A 22,846-nucleotide genomic window follows, 5' to 3' on the forward strand; every position below is an offset into this window, starting at 1 on the left:
ATGTTGCTGTGGGTCGCCTCCTTCACCTCCTTCACAGTTTATACCTTCACAACATTTACTAATTATCTATTTATACACCTGGGTGGCAAGGAGTAATTTAGAAAAAGTGCCTTACTCAAGTATGCAACACAATGTCGTCACCGGGGCTCAAACCTGCAACCTTCCAATTATGAATCCGAGCCTGTTCCACTCGGCCACTGTGCTCTCAATAAGGAACTGCAAATATTATATAGCTAAACATTTCTCCTGAATCTCCTCTGAAACCTTTATTTTCATGGAATGTAAATTTTGTAGGTGAACTTTATAACAAATAAATAGCTGCTGTGGAATGGGGGTCTAAAATTGTATCCTTACAAGGTTTCATTTTATTTGAGGGAAAATTACATTTTATTGACTCATTTTGATTTCTTGAATTTTTGCAACTGATGTACTTGATTATTTCATTTGTTTAAAATATTTTTTTTTATTTATTAAGCAAAACATTTATTTATTTATAATTTGTTACTTTCATTGGAGAATAGTCTGAATATCAAAAAAGTTTGAGGATAAAATTATGCCAAATGAACTTATAACTGAACAAAAAAGAGATCATATTGTTAAGACAAACCCAGACAGGTAGAAAATTTAAAAGGCTATTGACTCTGATTGGCCTAACCATAATTACCCATAAGCAAATATAAACTTATAAAACAAAGGCAGTTAATGCTACTAATTGTCTTAATTCTGTAAACATTCATGAACAAATGTCACCATTTATTTACTCAGAGACAGGAAACCAATACATACTAAATAAATACTAGAGATTTTGTCCACCGCAACAAATGTGGATTTAAGAGCTGTCCTCAAAGTCGTAAAATGATCAAAGGTACTAATCAGATAATAAATATTTTCCATTGTTACAATGAAAAAAATGGATATCCCACTTAACTGGGCTAAGTAAATACAAAATATTCCCCATTGTTTGAAACAAAAATGACACATATTTCACTTAACCACATCCAGCGCATACCAGATTAGAGCTGTCAGCAAAGTCATAAAAATCGTCAAAAAAAGAACAATTCTTTAAAACGATCGTTCAGTTCGTAGAAATTTGTACTGAAATGTCCAGGAAGTTGCCAAGGGCGTGCCGTGAGGCCATAAAACTTGAGCTGGTTCCAAAACACAATGTATTCCAATACATAGGTGACAATTAATATTGTTGCATTTATTCCACATATTTTCACTCATTCATTCAAGTACCTGTTGTTTGTTTGAGTGACGTACGTGGGGAGTTTTATTTTATTTTTTTGTTTTGTTTTGTGACATTTAATGATGATTTTGGAATTAGTGCCAGGTAATTATGCGATTACAACAGTAGAGCAGGTAATTAGGCAGCCACACCCATTAACATTAAAGTAAAATATGTTTAAAAGTATCATACATAAATTTTGAAGATTTAGATTGCCATTCAAAGTTGAAAGAAACTTATATATTCAAATATATTTGGATTTTTTTGGACAAAACCAAGAGAATTTTACTCACTACAATATTTTTTGTTCTCATCGGAGGACTTCATCAGGTATGACTGATATGGTCATCTGATCCACTTTCCCCAGCAAACAAGTTTGAGTGGTTTCCGGTGTTCTTTAGTCTCTTGTGCAGCTTATAAAGTTATTCAGTTGTTTAAAAAAAGTGTGTGAATCAGAACATATTCATAAGCAATTAAGATTGTACTCGGACACAGAAAACAAATAAACTCAAACTAATAGTTTGCCACTTATGAATGCTGTTTAATTTCTTATCATCTCATCATAAGTAGAATTTCAATTGCTGAGTGAATTGAATTACAATGTTATTTTATTTATCAACTTTTGGCTGAAAAAATATAAGCCAATTTTTTAGGGGTGTATTGATCCAGACAAAATTTGACTTTAACTTCCCCACTTTCAACTTTCACACCCTCTCAACCAAATACGTTCATAAGGCTGATGTATTTATTCCACACCCAACGAGGGAAAATATTTCAAATCCACTAAATGATATTTTCTCATCAGGCAAATACGAACATAAGGCTGATGATTTTCCTTAGCTAAATCCACTTGAAAGCTAAATACCATCATAAGCAGATATATAATTTAACAGCCAAATCCTAAACAATTGAAAAAACCATCATACTTTGTTATATTTCTAAATAGCCATATACTTAAAGCAGCCAAATAAGGCTGCTATCAAACAAACAAACAATTACACAAACAACCATATCAAAAAATACCATCATACTTTGATATATTTCTACTTAGCCAAATATCTTCATAATGCTATTATACTTTAGCAGCCAAAAATATGCTTAAGGCATCCATCCAACCAGGGAAAATATTTTCATTTCAAATCCACTAAATGATATTTTCTCATCAGGCAAATACGAACATAAGGCTGATGATTTTCCTTAGCTAAATCCACTTGAAAGCTAAAAACCATCAAAAGCAGATATATAATTTAACAGCCAAATCCTAAACAATTAAACAAACCATCATACTTTGTTATATTTTTAAATAGCCATATACTTAAAGCAGCCTAATCAGGCTGCTATCAAACAAACAAACAATTACACAAACAATCATATCAAAAAATACCATCATACTTTGATATATTTCTACTTAACCAAATATCTTCATAATGCTATTATACTTTAGCAGCCAAATATATGCTTAAGGCTGATATCAAACAAATCAAACAATTAATACCATCAGACTCTGGTATATCTCTAAATAGCCAAATACCTGCCTAAGGCTAATATACTTTAACAGTCAAATACCTGCTATCAAACAATACAAACAATAATACCATCATACTTTGGTATATCTTTAAATAGTCAAATACCTGCATAAGGCTATTATACTTTAGCCACCAAATACCTGCCTAAGGCTGCTATCAATCAATACAAACCATTAATACCATCACACTTTGGTATATTTCTAAATAGCCAAATTCTCAAATACCTTCATAAGGTAAGTATAATTTTAGATATTCAATTCAATTGTACGGCTACAATTGAATATCTCCTCATCAGTTAAATATCTTCATAATATTATGGTAGGTATATTGAGAAATCAAAAGTATGGTTATAATTTTTCTCACTCTCAGCTACCACTTTGTTTCATAATGCTGATAATATTCTTTAGTTAAATCCCTCCATTTATTTAGGAATTTAATTATATGCTTATCCCTTATATATTTGCAACAATCAATAACATTTGTATAACTGATATCTTTCTTTAGCCCAATACTCTCAAAATGTTTTAAATGAATAATAATAATAATAATTTTACAGCCAAATACCAAATATGGCTGGCATATTTCTTAGGCCAATACTTACAGCTATCAAGTATAAGTTGTGTATTCACAACAGCCATATTCTATATATTCTATATTCAAATCTTTATTAATTGAAAGTAAATTAAAAGAGGCAATCTCATTAAAAGGATTTTAATTTCTTTAGCGAAATACCATGACTTGTTATACCAAACTTCACTATCAATACTTTTGATCGCCCTTTTTATAACAATATCTACTATACGTAATCTCCTACTAATAAACCTATACATATACTATGGGAGGGAAGGGTGGGTTAAAAATTTGGAACACTAGTCAGATATGACTTCACTCATCAACAGCAGACATAAGAATGAATGATTTGAAAACCCATTGAAACCAATTCTATCAATCAATCAATCAATCAATAATGCCAGTGGAAAATAACAGGCACTTAAACCAGCCAATTGATTACATGGACCAAGAAAGTTTTATCGCCTTGCCAATCTTAATCTGTGATTAAATGCAAAAATTTCATTTGTCATTTAACTTTAGTTAAGATTGTACTCGGACACAGAAAACAAATAAACTCAAACTAATAGTTTGCCACTTATGAATGCTGTTTAATTTCTTATCATCTCATCATAAGTAGAATTTCAATTGCTGAGTGAATTGAATTACAATGTTATTTTATTTATCAACTTTTGGCTGAAAAAATATAAGCCAATTTTTTAGGGGAGTATTGATCCAGACAAAATTTGACTTTAACTTCCCCACTTTCAACTTTCACACCCAACCAAGACTATGCAATAGTTTTGGCCCAACAACACCAAACAAGACAATCCCAATGATCTTCACTACCGAATATATACAGTATAATAAATTAACAACAACAACAACAACAACAACAACAACAACAACAACAACAACTTAAATTTATACAGCGCCTAATACCAAACAATAATATCCTCTTGATACCATGACCAATTCTTCATATTCCTACTGACACACCATTTGACATACCTCAAACATGGCCTGTTTTGATGGCCTACCGAGACATAATAACTGCAAGTTCCCTCATATTCCTCGATACTGTATTCCAGTTAAATACTAAACTAGACTAGACTTTCAACATCCCAGAACTTGTTTCGAGCTATTACTGCTTCCAACCATGGATATAGTAGATATTCCATGTTCCAACTGTATCACATAATCCTATAATTTCTAAGGGATAAATTAAGAAGACTTCTAACTGTTATTTTGTTTCATCAAAAAGCCTATATGAATTAGGCCTACATATATTCAGCCCAATCCCTTCATGAGGGTGAATCTTTCATTTATAGCTATATAATATATGCTATAAATTAAACAATATCAATATTTACCTTTTATTATGTTCAACATTTTTTACGGCTATTTGATAATTGTTAGTTCCAATAATAAATTGAAAACCAATATTTTCAACATCATACATTGTAGATGCTCTATTCAAAACTATTCATAACATCCAAATATCCGCATATGGTTGACACTTTTCATTAATTTTATCGTCTTTCATGTTGAAATTGTATATCAAATTTCTCCTTCAACATTTTTGAAGGCTATTCATACTGTGATATATCCTATTACTATATCACTATAAATGTTCTGAATATTGAAATCCTTTTATATTTGATCCTTCTTATTAAATCTTCACTATATTCCACCTCAGAAAGGCCTATGCACCAGACCGACCTGTACTTTTGTTGAATTATCAGCATCGCCAACTTATGTGCATATACTCTATGGTGTTGCCTTGTAAAAGCTTGGAAATCACTCTGATACATCGCATTGATCTATAAACTTTTAAGTTTAAAACATTCTTTCCATCCAGTTTGCTGAACTGTTACATATTTCAACCGTAACCTGTACATGGAAGAAAATACCAAGATTAAAATGCAATCGATGTTATCATTTCAAATTACAATAGCACATAGAGAGAGGAAGAGAGAGTTAAGTTAAGGTTATTAACTATTCATTTATTATTAAACTGTTGTGATTTGGTAGTTCCCATTATCTTACGAATGCTTGTGAGCTTTGGCAAAAACTGCATTGCTCAATTCATAGCGAGCATGTATGAGAATTAAAATATCACAGATATACTTTTATAGGTGCTATGGTTCTTGAGTTACGTTGTGAAGATGGCTGAAACAACAACACTTTTGTAAAACGTAGATAACTCATTGACAACAATAAATTAAGCAAGTTTGCAAAGTATACGATTTGTAGACTGAACTTTTGCAAAACATCAAGGTGTTCATTTTCCATAATATATTGATCTAGCTAATAAAAATTGATTTTTAGGTTGCTTCGACCAACAATACCTTGTCTACCCTTAAAGAGAGAGAAGTTAAAGCTCACCAGTACTGTCACCTTTGGAGCTTTATAATTATATCCCTTTTTGATACGAACTCTCCATATTTAAGATGACTTTCCAGTTTGCTTTGTGTATACAGACGAATAGTGGTGATAAGTTAAGGGAATTACTAAATCTTCCTACCTCATATACAATGTATAATTTGTACCTTCCCAACAGCCATATAAACCTTCACAAGGCTGATAAATTTCTTTAGCCAAATCTATTTGTAAAGCTATAAATTACATATTCTAATAGTCTAAGTTCATGATCACCGCTACATGCTGGTTATTTCAAAATCAAATCCCATCATTTTTGGGGCTGAAATTGAACTCTTCTTTATAGCTGACTGATATCCTAAAAATCATTTCCTGAGGCTGATATTCCATGGGAAATAGTACATGCTATGATTAACTATGCTCCCAATCAACCAACAGTTAATTCCACAATGTGGAGGTATGCCCATATTAACATATGTTCTTATCAATTATTTATTATTTATTATGCAATCCAAAGATGGCAGATCTATATTAACTCTTTCCTATATAGTGCCCGGGGGGGCCACTGTAATGGTGAAGGGGGGTATCAGGCGCGTCCGTAAATTCACGTAAAAAGGGTATTTTTTCAGACTAGGATGCGTTACGTGCGTAACGTGAATAGGGTATCAAATTCATGTAAAATTGGTGTGAAAGGGTATGTTTTTGGAGCTCTTACGCACTTTAGGGTAGTTTTGCCAAGTTTGGGATTTTGTGCTTTCTCCTTCATTCATGAAAAGTGAAAGGAAAGTGTCTTCTTCCTACACCCCAAAAGCAGTCAAAAGCAATCTTTTAGCTGTCAGAGATGACAGATCCCTATACTGGCCCAGCTAGCATACTAAACACGAGGTCCCCGGACGAGGTCACAACTTGTTCAGAATATACAACCAATCAGCATGCTTTTTCTTAACTGTGGAGTCAATAAATTATGAGGAAAAATATAAGAGGATTTCCGATTGGGCGAACCTCTAGACTCATTAATATTCATAGTCTTGGTGGCTTCCAGCCCAGAAAATTTGGTTGATCGGAACATGGTCTAAAGGAGCAACAAAGCAACCACGAACTTCTAGGTTTGTAAACAAGCTGTGTCAATGAACTTTTGACATGTGTGAAATTTTACCGGGGTATTTACAAACACAACGATTGAATAATTTGGAACTATTTTGGCTTTCTTAAAATATAAATCAATGAGTTTCAGGATTTTGGTTGGGTTTACCACTAAATCCCGTATGATAATTAATGCTCTAGGATGTTTTAAATCGAGACGAAATTAGGAAATAAACCAAGCTAAACTGGCCGTGTTTGCCGTCTTCTTCCAACTTCAATGTGTGGTTTGCAATCGCCATGGTCGTAATTTGCATTGGACTTGCAGTTCAAAATTCTCTTGGATATGTGGAGAAATGGGTACATCCCAATCCCAAAGAATAAATTCTACAATATTTCAATAAAAAGGGTTGGACCTGTGATCCAAAAAAGGGAAATTATTGGCCCAAAAATCTTGAAAATATTGGACATACTGCATGAACTTTGAGGTAAGCTTTAGCACCATGTAAACTTGTACGGCTCAAAATTCAGATGGCTTGCCACATATTGCTGGTCCTATCATGCCACTCGCCGCCTGGGTTGTGTGTTTACTTGTTTAGGGGTAATAATTACATCAATTACTTGTTTAGGGTTGGGGAAAAGACAACTACTTGTTTAGGGTAGCAAATCGTGCAACTTATACTTGTTTAGGTGGGAAATTTCAGTCTCGGAAATACTTGTTTAGGGTGCTTTTTGAGAGTCCTCGGACGCGCCTGATACCCCCCTCTTGACACTATAGTGGCCCCCCCGGGATATAGTGATCCCTCCAAACGCAACTAAATCTGAAGCTCCACAGGGTATCTCACGTCAATAAAATATCCTAATGTTTTAACTTTTATGTTGATCTAACCGCATTGGGTAATACTATGTTATACACTCTCCTTTAGCACCATCTCACCTCTATGTATGTTTTTTGATCATTTGTAACCTTAATGTAAGCCTATCATAATTAGTTAAAGGCCTAAGCTTTATAATTTCCCTTGATGAATGCCCAATCATCATCTGCTTAAATCATATTGGGTTATTGATCAGCATTAAATAGCAACTAGAGGCAAATGGTGGTCATAGACCACAAACCTAGCTGGGGCATGTTGGTGTTGTGGAGGTATCTGACCCCTGCAAAATGTTCCAAAAATGTTCCCCTGTCATGAGGTTTGTTGTCACCGAGTTTTGAGTCCTGTACTCCTCACAGATGTCCAGAAAATGCAATTCTAAGATTTGACCCAGATGACCTTTGACCAGACCCCTGCAAGATGTTCCATAATTCACCCCTGGTCATGAGTTGTCACCGAGTTTGAGCCCTGTACCTCTTACAGATGTCCAGATAACGCAATTCTAAGATTTGGCCCCAGAATGATGTCTTTTGAGCTGACCCGTGCAAAATGTTCCAATATGTTCCCCAGGTCATGAGGTTGTCACCGAGATTGAGCCCCGCACACCTTACAGATGTCCAGATATTGAAATTCCAAGATTTGACCCCAGCTGACCTTTGACCTGCTCCCTGCAAATGTTCCAACATGTTCCCCTGGTCATGAGGTTGTCGCCGAGATTGAGCCCGTACCCTTACAGATGTCCAGAGATTGAAATTTGAAGATTTGACCCCAGCTGACCTTTGACCTGATCCATGCAAAATATTCCAAAATGTTACTCTTCTCATCAAGTTCATTGTCACTGAGTTTGAGCTCCGTACCCCCTACATATTGCCAGAAAATGCAGCAATTCTAAGATTTGACATGACCCCTGCAAAATGTTCCCCTGGTTGTGAGGTTTGTTGTCACTGAGTTTGAGCCCCATAAATACCCCTTAGGGACTATCATTTTCGTTGGAAGGAGGATCCCAAATATACAGGGGGTCATAAATTTTCGGAAAGAAAAATACGGGGTGGGCATAATACTTTTGATGACCAAAATGTAGGAGTCACAAGATGACCACAGATAGTGTGTTTATTTTATTCAAAACTAGCGGGAGCTAGTAGAGTAAACAGGAGCAGTTAGTAAACGGGAGTGGTTAATAAAGATGTTGAACGGTGATGATAAACATTGTGTCTTGGACTAAAACATGAATAGGAATTATTATTATTACCCAGGTATAATTCTGGTTTACCCTGTGCACCCTGTGTTTTAGGGTTAGGGTTTGGTTAGGGATGTCATTTTCTTCGTCGGGCGGTGACCGAGTAAAATTTTTATGACCCTCCTATCACAGGCACAATTTTTTAGACCCCCTATCCCTAACCCTAACCCTAACCCTAACCTTACCCTAACCCTAACCCTAACCCTAACCCTAACCCTAACCCCTAAGCCTATCCCTAACTTGGGTCGAAAATTTCTATGATCCCCCCCCCACCCACCCACCCACTTCCACCTACACAGACTCAAGACAAATTATTCATTGCCGGAACAAAGGCGAGGAGCGCATCAAAACTTTAGAGCAAAGAAAGTGTGTGGAGTGAGTTAAAATTTAATTGTGTGTGTAAAGAAGGCGCTATATGCATAAAATATTTGCATTATACAATGAAAGATTGTGTGCAAGAACACATGCACAGCGCTTGAAAAGTTTGAGTCACCAGCCCTTAATAATTCTATACCCCCTATTTTGGGTGTTGAAAAATTATAACCTCTAGGTTATAATTGGTCTAAAATTCTATGACCCCCACTCCCCAGTATATTCATGACCCCCCTTCCAAAGAAAATGACAGCCCCCTTATAATTTAAATTTAAATTAGGGTTAGGATTAGGGTTAGGTTTATAAACGGTGAGGATTAGGGTTAGGGTTATAATTGGGGTTGCTTAGGGTTAGGGTTATACTTGTGCTTGGGTCTACCAGAATTATTCCAATACCCATGAATAGTCCTGTAACTATCACTAAATAGAATTAAATTAATTAAACTATGATCAGTCTTACCTTGTTAGTACTAGCTAGTATTTCTCATTCAAGATCACCATGATTACAGAAAACAGCAAATGGGTGATAACCATGATAACAATAAAATGTACTGGTACCATTAACTGTACACATTTATAAACATTTATCATACCGTCTACGATGCACTGACCAATTCATCTAACACTGAAACCTTTTGGAAATGCAGTTTTAACTTGTTGTAGGGCATAAGGTTGTGCAATAGAAATGATTTACAATATTACTTGTATACCCTGACCAATTGACCCTTAACTCTCTCCACGCTGGTGTCGACTGCAGACGACAAGTTTCATTTTTTTTTTTAAAATTTCATAATTGTTTATTTTCATTACCATATTTGGAAGCAGCATACATGCATTAAAATTAGTACAAACAAGCCTGGTATTGGTTCAGTGGTTCTTAAGATAGGACTTGATATTTTGAAAAAATATCTCAAAACTAGAACTTTTTATGTTGAAGCCTATGGCTAGCATGCAGAGCATTAAGGGGTTAAACAGCTCAAATGTTACAGTCCATGACATATATACTACATCAAATGTAATGTGGCACCACATTAGTGCTTTCCCCACGCACAGTATAATACCCAGTGGACTCGGAGGTATCATGAACAGGTTCTTGCACTTCTTTTACAGTTTCCAATTACTATAGACTTTTAAAGGCTTTTATACTATTTTCCCCAACTTCATAAAAAAAAAAAAAAAAGGTATGGAAAACAAATGAATTCATGTCCCGCATTCATGTAGGCCTATTCCATTTGCAAGCTATTTTTGTTTTGCGCATAATCTTAAACCATGTTTAATTTCCCTGTAAAATACAAGAACACCAATTGTTAATGTTTTAAACCACACAAATAAATTAGGAACTGGGATTCAAATATAAAACTTAATGCAAGATGTTTTTAATCAAACAAAATAAGATACATACTCTAAGATATAAGTATAAAACAAAAAACCCTAACATCAGAAGACAAGAAAATCCCTCAACAATCATTCAAAACATAGAGCCTGTAAACAAATGCTAGTTAGAGTTTGATATTAACTGCCATGATAATGGCACTGAAAGAATTAAAGTTCCTACTGCAAAGGAAACACATCTGATAGTTTTATATACCGGTACTAACATTGGAATTACTAATCAAGCCAAAAACACATTCATTACAAAGAAAGAGGCCAGAGAACACTTTCATTTAATACAAAGAAAGAGGTCGGACATATTATAGAAATAAATGCTAAACATTTTAAAGCCTGGCTCATTAATCCCCTGTTTCCAAACATACCACCAAAGTCTGTAAAATATGGGTGCAAAATCAAAATCAAAAGATAAGCCAGAGCCTATTTTACTAGTACTTTTAATAGTAAACATAATATTAAACCCATAAATTTATACTACAATTACTGTTAAGGAGTGCCTTTAACACACCTGCATGGTTCATATCAAAAATCAAATTTCTATTTAAAAACCTATATAAATATGCCATTACTGCTTCTGTCTTTCTAATTTAGAGTGTACACCAATCACTGTCACTATTATTCAAGTTTTTTGCAATAACCTTTCAATTCCCACTGAGCCCTTCCAAAATCATATTAGCCATCAATCCTCTCATACACACATTCCCTGGGCTTGGATGATTTAACAGATGATAATTGCATTTTGAGAACAGGGTATGAGTTTTTTGTACCCATTATTGTCGAAGGTTATTCAATGAATATACAAATATATTGGGGTTCAAGAACTGTGCCCTGATAGATGAGCAAAAGAACATGTGCAATTTCACTTTGTTGTAGTTCGCAACACAAACTTAAAATAACAGGCAAAACAGACACATCATTTATCGGTATGACATTTTCAGTATTGGTGCTGCCCTATCTATCTACCTATTGTGCAGAGCTACTACGGTATGGGTTCCTCGTACTAACTAACGGGCAAAACAGACACATCATTTATCGGTATGACATTTTCGTATTGGTGCTGCCCTATCTATCTACCTATTGTGCAGAGCTACTACGGTATGGGTTCCTCGTACTAACTTTGTTGCCAGCGGAAGAAAACGGAAGATTACAGTGGTTTGTTGCCAGCGGAAGAACCCGACCGATTACAATACCTAGCTGGGGGGTGTAAACCCCCCAGCTAGGTAACAACTCTAAGCTTGGTCTCCATCAAGGTTTCAAGCATTAATATACCCATTTGAGATATGCCTATCTGACAATATGCTTAGTTCAATGAAGATCAATGTATTAACTATTGATGATTTCCGCTTAATTTTTTAATAATATTGTGTGCCAATTACTTCTTCACCTATTCGTGTATATCCTATTTAATTACACATTGATATTTATTGTTTTTAAACATTTGCAATGTGTAGCAAGGAGGCAGTGACTACTAAATAACAACTAACTTGCCCCTTGATATTAAACAGCAATTATGTAACTCACTTAAAATAGTACTATAAATTGATGTCTTAAAATCTTATTAGTAATTCTTTTTAGCTTTTATTCAACACATCATATCCATGCCATAGAATAATGCTTTTTGACAAGTTTATGTCCTTTCCAACTGATGATAACACTTAACTTAAAGCAATATATTGATTATTTGTGATGACCATAATCTGCACTGTTCATGTCATGTTTTCACAGTTTTCTACATACCCTTGCACTCAAAGCTAGTATTTTTACAGTTATGATAAGGATAATGAACTGAGTGCAATGCATTCGTCAAGATAATCGCACGCGCCATGGAGTTATTGCATTTAGCTTGAGAGCTGATAGGCTCGAAAGCTAAATGCAATAACTCCATGGCAAGTGCAATTATCTTGACGAATGCATTTGCACGAGTACATTATCCGTCATACACTTTGAGTGTAGGCCTATTAAAACAATAGGCAATATTAATTGCTGCATTCATTATATTAGTTTTAATATTAGGAAAATATCTTACATTTTAAAAACACCGTCAGGACATTGACCAGCTACGTAGCATTTAACTGGTAAAGAAAATCAATCCCTGTAATCAATGGTATCGATTGCGCCATACGTCATACTTAGGTAACTTATTCACGCATGGTTTAATTGACTTGACTTTATGTTGTGATCATTTAATATCGTGGTTTCGAACACAGAGAGCACTCCGCCAGTTGGAAACGATCGATTTAGATGTCAGACTAGTACTACGGTGAATATCAACTGGACTTTATAGCTCTATAATTTGAACTACTTATATTAAAACACACGACATTGGGATTTAACAATTTGTTCAGTATTATCATAGGCCTTCAAACACATGTGTTTGAAGGCCTATGGTATTATAAAGCATGATCATGATATTATGCGCTAGTGTGTGTTTCCCGGGCCCGGCTATGTTATTTTAGATATAGGCCTACATGTATTTCATTTGTAAAATGCTGAATATTTTGCAATGGTGTCATCTTGTATAATTATGATCCACCTGTTTTGGCCCTTTTTAATTAATAGAAGCTCGATTATTCTCATTTGATGTTTGATTTATTTGAGGTCATTAATCATAATTTATGACAATGATATTTGCAAGGGTGCAACTCTACTAGTCTTATTACAAGACTGCCCTATCCCAACCCTAAACCCTAATCCTAAACTCCGTAACGAGGACTGGACTCAAGTCTAGCGAGTTGCACCTTATTCGGTAATTGTACACTATTATAGAACACCGTTTGTAACTATACCATTTTAACACCACAGAATGTATATTCGTACTTTTTTTGTTGGTATATATATCGAACAGACAATTATATAGTTATGTGATCTCTGTGTCTAAAGCGCCACCTAACTCTACTTGTGAAAGTAGTATTTCTAGTATTTGAGCGTGCACGTATTATCTAGAATCTATTGTTTAGCGTGCAGGTTTTAGATAATGCATTGTTTAGCGTGCAGGTTTATATAATTTGGGCTGTGAAGGGTAGTTCGCGAAAATAATGCACGGGAGAAGAATACATAACGATGAATAGAAACGGGCACTAGAAGTGTATAAAAAGTTAACTGTACATTCTTGCAATAAATTACAAGCTGCAAGAAACTTTCTTTGTTATTAAAGCTATATATAGACTGATACCAATTAATACCTATCTATCCATCTATCCCCAATAATCGACTTGAATTTAGATTTCAACCTCCGTTTAGGGCCTTAATATAATAATTATGTTTTTTTACATAATTAAACCATTTACCTATATAATTTCAAATCCTATGGAGCAGTCTAGATTTGGAACACTAGTCAGATATGACTTCACTCATCAACAGCAGACATAAGAATGAATGATTTGAAAACCTTTGAAACCAATTCTATCAATCAATCAATCAATCAATAATGCCAGTGGAAAATAACAGGCACTTAAACCAGCCAATTGATTACATGGACCAAGAAAGTTTTATCGCCTTGCCAATCTTAATCTGTGATTAAATGCAAAAATTTCATTTGTCATTTAACTTTAGTTAAATAAACAAGCAAAAACACAAAAAAACAAAAAAAAAACAAAACAAAAAAAAAACAACAAAAAAAAACAAGCATACAAATAACGAAAGTTAACAACCATACGTTAAAATCCATCAAATAGGTTGTTTTCCGATCCACCCATCAGTTCTACCCTTTTTCAAAGCCGTTATTCTGTATTTCCTGTATTGTGATAAGAAAAAGTGCATCCAACATGGTATGGCATATACTGTCAACTGCAACTTGCTTTACCCAAACTTTTACCATACCTGTAAGATGCCCCTTCTCGCATTTCACCACCAAAGACATGTTTTCAGTGTTCACTTCCTACACTTACTGGTTATTATAGCTTCATGAAACCATTTACTCAGAGCATTTACCTTTCGTCCAATTGTGTTTTATAATAAGAGCGGTTCGCACAAAAACTTGTCGTTTTTCACCGACAAAAAAACACATCCTCCACGTGATATAAATAATAGTGCCTTAAGACGTTGCCAGGTAGCCTGTGCAAACATGTTTTGCAACATTCAAAAGAGCTCTGTCTGCATCACATCCTGGATATTTTCTTTTCATCTACTTCCACAGCAGTGCGGTGGTTTTCTATCAAGATGTTCCCTGTTGATAATCGTTATAAGGAGGCTTATGTAGGAGTGCTCACAGAGAAACTTGATTGCAAATGAACAGGATTTGTAAAGCACCAAGAACAGAATTGATTTGGGTCTAGCCCTGATTATCTATAATATTCTTTACTTGACTCCCAGAAGTGATGAAGTATGGGGTAGAAATTGGTTTTCAGTATTGTAAGATTTGACTGTGATTTCCAAGTTGAAAGATGATGTTGTATGCAGTCTCCTTCCGGTTTAATCTACCCTGACCCCCCCCCCCCCCCATCCCCCCTTCTCAAAACCAGTGACAACTGTAAAAAAATAATGGGAGTGTTATTTGAAGAAATGAGATGATGTATCATGTTGCAAAAGATTCTGGGAAGGGTAAGATATCTTTTCTGCCTGAAACCCCTTCTGTTGCCCCTTCCCATCCCAAAATTTAGGTTAGACCATGAACTACCTGAGACAGCAACTTGGTGTGCTAGAAAGTACATCAGCACAAAACATCTTGTTTTGCCACCATGCTTGACAAAAATGTGTTGGGCCATCCATCTCATCTCCATCATAATCACATCCTCACGTTTTAAGTCTCAAGTTCAAGAGCACAATGAGTAGATGTAAAGGTGGATGGGGTTTCTACTCAAGCAGTAATGGAATTACTGGTCTCATTCAATTCATCTATGCAATCAAACTAAATATAGATGTGGAGGAGCCGACTGAGATTTATGCTCACAAATGAAATTGAAAATATCCAAAGGATGCGGTGGACAGTTGAAGTCTGCGATTCAAATGAAGTGTTGGAGCAAAAATTAAAGTGATGATCACAGATCAGGAAATTATAACTGCACTTAACTTAGTGCATATCCAATATATTGATGAAAAACAACCGGAACTGGCTATGTCAACTAAACTTTCAGTTTTACGGTGTGCCAGAAGTGCCTATGTCCTATATCTCATTACATCATTGGTTTTGCTGAAATGATCAACTGAAAAAAAAAATTAGAATGATTCAGACTTTTGAAATTAAAATGTTGCTTTGAACATGACCAGTTCTGATTATAACACCCCTTGTGATACCGTGAGTGTGAGTCCCTAATGCTGAAGTGAATGCACTTCATTTGTTTAATCACAGATGGATTTATATCGAGCTGAATCCATATGTAGATTGCCACATCAAGTTTAGAACCCGAAAAAGTGCAAATAATAATGTGATTATTGTCTTCAATTGGAGGCATCTTTATTTCATTTGGTAACTGTTTTCCACAATGCTAGTGTTTGATAAGATGAAAATCAAAGTACTTTTGTCTCTTTTTTTTTCAACACTAGCAATCTGGAAGCCATCAGTTGCTAATCTTAATTAGCAACGTTTAGGTCAGCACTATTTTTGAATCTTTTTCATCCATAATGGCTGGACATCGGGTTGGACAGCGGGCGGTTTGACCACACAGGTTAGACACAGCTTGTCACCATGTTGCATGTGCTATAATTGGGCGTATCAACAACAAGCAACTAGCAGGTAGTTGCGAAGCTGTTTATATTCCGTAATCAGAGTAACAATTGAACCCAAATGCACTTTCGACTATAATTGAAATGTTCATCATGATTTTCACAACATCAAATATTTTTAGGAATGAAAGGAAAGCATTGATGTCATACTTTCTAATTTAGTTTAAATGATACATATTGCTATCATTTTCATGAAGCAAAATTTGGTTGCTGTCACACCTGTATGAAACAACTTAACATCTGAAAAGTTTTTAAAAAGTTAGATAACTCCTGAAAAAATGTAGTCATGAAAATAGCACTATGATTCAGTACCAGGTGTGAGTGTCTCCAGCAGGTAGGGATGGGTCACAAAGGTAAGGAAGGCCATGGCACCGTACGAAACCCTCAAATGTTATATGAAATATTTTTTCTGACGCAGCTTTCCAAATTAATCATTGTTGTACTTTACTAAATTAAAAACCTCTTCCAAACATTTATACTCAAAATTTATATTAAAATTTCATATTGTATTCCATGTAGAAGTTCAGTAAAAGAGTCCAAGAGTAGAAATATTTGGTGTCAAACCACATTTGTATAAATTTATTTGCGTAGCAAAATTAAAAAGTAGAAGTTAGGAGCAAAATTAAAAAGTAGAAGTTCGGAGGGGAAATGTGATTTTTGTCAGAGAAATTAGACAAATATGTTGTTGTAGCATTGTGAGATAAAACATCAAAACCCATTATTTCTCTTAAAAAATGAATTAAGTTGAAAAATATTCACTTATTTTTGTCAAATTTTATTACTTTGTTCAGTTTGACAATGTGAATTAAGTAACAAAAGAGAACTATAAGCAGGTAGGAGTCAATAAACGAGAAGAAAAAACGGTCAATGGCACTCAGTTATACTCGAGGCTAGCTGGAGGATTCTATGCATACAAATATGTGAATAAAATAGTTATGTCATACAAATCAAATTATGAAATAATGATGAGATTGGCAAACATTGCATGTGCTGAATAATGAGAATAATGAAGAAGAGATTTGTCAGCTTATTCACTGCAGGGAAATATTGTGTAAAATATTGATGTTTACATGATTTCCTTGGGGAAGGCACATTCTAGTTTTTGTTACATCTTCAATGTCATTGTCATTGCCTTTATCTTTGTCTTCATCTTCTTTCTCCATCCTCATCCTCATAATCATCATAATCTTCATCATAATCTTCATCATCTTCATCATCTCCATCATCTTCATCATCTTCATCTTCCATCTTCCATCTTCATCCTCACCCTTCATCTTCCATCCTTCATCTTCCATCTTCCTCCTCACCCTCATCCTCATTCTCACCGTCTCGGTCATTTTTTTCATCATCATCATCATCTGTCAAAATCAAAATGCAATTAAACCATACTTTGATGAGACAAAAATTGATCCATACTTTGTTGTGGAAGAGACTTCCTGATGGTGTCATCCAAAATATGGCAAATATGCTTGGATGTTATAACCATGATAAACATAAAATTACCACATCCTAGTGGTAAATTGACCTCATATTAAGGACAAGGTTGCACACCTGTTTGTAGACCTGTGTCATGATCATCAGGATGGGATTGATTCAATGTTGCCACATGAGCATTTTAATCACATCATTGTGCTTCTTTTGAAGCATTAAACCCGGTAAAAAAGCATTTTTGGCATTTGCCATACCATGTTACCAATATTGGACTTATAATGTAGGAAATGTTGGGTTTAATGGTGACAATTGGGTACATTGAAACTGATTGTTCCTCTTTGACATGTAAAGCAACCCTCTGCCCCTGTCTTTCAAAACTGAGTTGGGATGCCCAGGTATGTCCTGATATTGATATATTCACATCATAATATCAAGGTTTAAGGTCATCAGTGTAACTATTCCAATTGACCTAGTTTGCATTGTAGTTCAGTACAGAAATCAACCCACCTTTTACTTGTATTCAATGAAGAAACCTACCTCAGTGAACCCACCTATCTACCTGAGAAATGATGAGAGCTTGTTGACCCAATTCTGTCTTGAAAGGCTACACAAGTGTTCATGTCAAACATGAAGTTAATGTAACTGTCACAACAGTGTTTTGTTGCTGAATTCTCTGCCTGAAAGGGAGTTGTATAACTTTGTAATTGTATGTTCAAATTAAAACAAGACATGCAAAGCTTGCCTGCTTCACAGATTCCAAATGGTGAAACAGTAACAAGCATGAGATGGTTTACAGCATACTGTCTGTAGTAACTTAAAGCCACACTTTGGAAAAATATACAATTGTAAATGAGAGTATAAACTCAACTGTCCAGTAGATACCAGTATGTAGTCCTACCAATTCATTGGATGGCCAAAGGGAATGTTAGCCCATATTTGCAAGACTATCCATGCCTTCAATGTGAAATAACCCTACTCATGCCCCGGGACTCATGCTACTTTTTACCATGGACCTGGCCAGCTGTCTTCCGTTTTCCTGGGAAATGCCGATTCTCAATGAGGGACTTTAAAGATTATGTTCAGATATGTACATTTAAGAAAGAATGAACAGTTTACCAACCCAATTAAGAATGACAACAAATAAATACAAATCCCGACTGGCACACAAGCAAGGGAATGTGCCGGCATGGGAATCGAACCCACAACCTTCCGATATGTACATTTGTTAATCAGATGAGTCTCTCAGCCATTACTTTCTTTCATTCCTGTCATGACAAGGAAAGATCTGTCAGTAATAGCTTTTATTAATTAAATACTCTGACAATTGAAATTTGCAGTTCTGTAAAAATATTTTGGTTAGGATTATATGAGAAATTGTCAGTTAGAATCATAAAAGTTGAATTTATGAATATACATAACTGGTGGACATCCAGCATAAAATTGCATATCTATCAAATGATATAGTGTGTGTGGCAGATAAAAAGTAAGGGTAAATAAATAATTACAAAGCATTCTCCTCGCTTAAATCATCCTTACTTTGTATATAGTGGAATCCCATGAGCAGAAGTTGTAATGGATAATGATTAGAGTCTCAAATGCAATGAAGTTAAATTTATTGATACACAAAGCCGATGGACATTTGGCATCTTAAATTACTTTTGTATCATTAAAGACCTTTAAAAGGTGAATGGTACCTCTTGTTTTGTTGAACACTTGATACCCATCAATTTCATTTAATCATCATCATATTAATGTATATTTTCTTTTTATCTCTATATTGTTATCTTCTGCAGATAAGTTTCTTCACCTTCCTGTCGGCAGTATGTGTGGTGCTACATCTTGTCGCGACGGCTCTTTCGGGTCTGAGCGGCGCGGAGCTACAACGTCTTGCCGACTGCAAAAAACTACCGGCCACTGGAATCTGTTACTGCTGCGACTCGCTGACCAAGTGTACTCTAACTGGGAATGGGCCTTTGGATCTGCTCCCATTTGAAGGGGTACAGGACTGTGCTATGGTGACTTCGACTATCAAGGAGTTGATGTATGCTATATGTGTTGCTAATATAGTGGCCTGTGTGGTATGCATCGCAGCAACGATTATCGGATGTGCTTACATTGTGAAACGGCATACGACAAGACGAGTGAGTATATGTATGGATTTATTATATAGAAGCCAAAATGCATCATTTTGAGCATCCACGGTTTGATTGGTCTCACAAGTGCCTTCCATATAGGCCAGCATGCTTTTATAACCTTTTTAGCCTGGCTTGAGCATTTTGTCTGAGCCTGGTCCCATCAGGACCCAAGTGTGTGTCCACACAAAGCAACCTCTCAAAATTGGTCCACCACCCTTGCAATGTGTGAATATAGACTGAAGGGTTTTTGAGATATTCTGCAAACCATGAAACTCTTTACAAGGCAGTAAGGACAGTTAGGACATACTTGAAATAAGATAATGTGAGGTAACTTTGATCAGACAATGATAACAGATATGTAGTATACACTGACAATAATTCGTAATTGATTTGGATCGGTTCTAATAGGCTACTTCATTTCATTCCTGTTCTGATTTCAAACAAATGAAAAGCTACAGCTGTCAGTAGTTTTGTTATTGAACAATTTGTAATGTAGGTCTTTTGAAATTAATTCAACTAAGTTGTCTTTAGTCATCAGTGTATCATAACTCATTGTACTCTAAATGAAATGTAAACAAGTTTGTCTTCATCAACCAATATAAGTGTCCCACAGTGGTGAGTAGAGGTAGTACATGAAGATATGGATTAAAGCCATTGTAACATTTCCATAAGAAACTGATAATTGCATTTCTTTTCCACAAATGTTAGTTTTCACTGTCAAATTTATCCCCTTTTAATTCTCAGCCAAACAAATGAGGCAAAACAAAGAAAAATTGCTATTTAAATCCAGCGTCTATATCGCCAATGCCTTGTAAAAGTATATTACAATCGTGTAAAAATGATTTTGAAAAATATTGATGCCATCCTCCTCAGCATATGTTACAACATGGTTCTAATAAAGAAAATAACAACAAATGTTCAACAAACATCAAAGTCAATAAATATGCAAACCAAAAAAAACAAGCAAGACCCAAAAAAGAAGAAGGAAAAAGGACATATTCAATTTGCAGAGGAAGTAAAGGCTCATCAACCTGCATCAGTTGATGACGCCGATGAAAAGTAGTTTCTCTTAAATGAATGAATACAAATGTGAGTGCTGTTGACCAGTGTTACCGTTTAATGAATGGATAATGTGTGTATCTGTGACATTAGTACTCTTATATCACAGGAAATTCAAACGCTGCAATATTTAAATTTCTTTTCCAAAATAGAAATGTCAGACTCAGAAATTCATGAAACTCTTAATGCAGTTGTCATCTGAATAACATGAATTGTGATGAAATATGCATGTAAGAATGAATTAAACTTCAGGCAATCATGTTTGATGTATGAATGGATTTTTGCGAACTGGTATTATAAAATATATGTTGCTTAAGTAGCATTTCCGTTTAAATATTTGTTGATTAATTAAGTTGCATGGGCTTCTAAAAATAAACCATTTGATGTGAATATGATATAGTGATATGTAAATTGATCATTTTAAGGTATGATGAAAAGTTAAATTTGGGCATAATCTTGATAATTCAGTTGGGGTGCTGTGAATTTAGAGACTCCTGAATTCACAGACCGTCTGTGAATTCAAATACTCTTGCTAACTTCTTAATGCATTTTTAGCTAGTTTTGTTTCAACAAGCTGTTATTTATCTTGTTGTGGTGTAAACATTTCCTATGTGCTATAACAACATAATATCTTTAAAAAACAGTGAACAAAGTTATGCTGCAAGTTTTTCAGATTTTTCTGCTTTATTGCATCATTTTGCTCTTTAACAAAAAATTGCACAGATAGAATTTTAATTTGCACAGATGAATTTGAATCAAAAAAGCTCATTAATTATTTAATGTACCAAACAAACCACCTTTAAGTGTTTTATTTGCTACAAAAATTGAAACAAGTGAAAAGTTTGTGAAATCACAGACACTGGGTATATGATTTCATAGACTGGGTCTCTGAATTCAGAGGAGTCTGCAAATTCACAGCACCCATGAACTGAATTAGAGGTATTTGGGGTGGAAAATCAAGCCTCTTCTTGTGGTTTGGAATGAAATATGTGACACGTCACAACAGAATTAGCCATTACATGACCAAGACTTAATATAGGTATCACAGTGAGTCCTGCACATTATAAAATAAATGAAGCTTGTACCATGTGGTATGAAACAATTACAGCTTTAATTACGCTATGGTTGCCGTATCAAATTGGTCAACCATATTGATCCTTCATTACTGCAACCAGACCGAGAAATGAGATGTAGGAGACAATGTGACGGAGTACAGAGTATTGGAAATACATTATCAAATTCATGAAGCTATTTAAAGGTATACCACATAACTCTTTACCTGATGGCTGAATTTTGTACGATAGTCCCAGCATTCAATAAGAGCAAAATAGTCTTGTTTCCATAAGTGCCAATCCGGGTTGAAATGTGGGGGGGGGGGAAATTGACCTAAATTGTCAAAAAGTGGCTGAAAAGAACAAAAAATGGGTCATAGCGTTGTGCAGAGCTAACTACGGTATGGGTAGCTCCCGGATTGATGTCCATGCTTGTTACTTTGTGTGGATTGTGGAGGACATTCGATCTGAAAGAACAAGGTCCAGGGAACAAAGTATCACACCGTCACTCATGCTGTTGGGAGTATAGGAAGATGTAGAAATACACTTGATGCAAATGATACTGAATATTGTATGCATTTATCTTATAATTACCACAATTGATGGAGCAAAACTATATAAGTTATTTATTCGTATCGCAAAATTCATCATTCAAAAATAAATGGTGCATGGATGAACATATAGAGCAGGTGTGCCTGGACTTCATAACATCAATGCAAGACATCAAGTGTATTTGACATTGTTCATATATAGAGAGGAGACCTATTATCTTCCTGGCTTTGAACTAAACCCATTGTGGCTTTTGACAAACCTCACCCCTCCCATGGGAGATGGGTGTCTAGACATGGCATTGTTAGCCCCCTCCCAAGGGTTT

At 35.1% G+C, this 22,846-nt stretch overlaps 1 protein-coding gene across 1 annotated transcript in view; it reads left to right on the forward strand.

The window, feature by feature from the left end:
* LOC140153589 (uncharacterized) overlaps positions 1 to 22,846 on the forward strand; it is a 294,065-nt gene that overhangs the window by 185,802 nt on the left and 85,417 nt on the right. Inside the window, exon 3 of the mRNA XM_072176373.1 lies at positions 19,520 to 19,867. Coding sequence (XP_072032474.1) covers positions 19,520 to 19,867 — 348 coding nt within the window. The remainder of the gene's footprint in view (positions 1 to 19,519; positions 19,868 to 22,846) is intronic.

This window comes from Amphiura filiformis, chromosome 1, assembly GCF_039555335.1.
Source record: "Amphiura filiformis chromosome 1, Afil_fr2py, whole genome shotgun sequence".
Lineage (NCBI taxonomy): Eukaryota > Metazoa > Echinodermata > Ophiuroidea > Amphilepidida > Amphiuridae > Amphiura > Amphiura filiformis.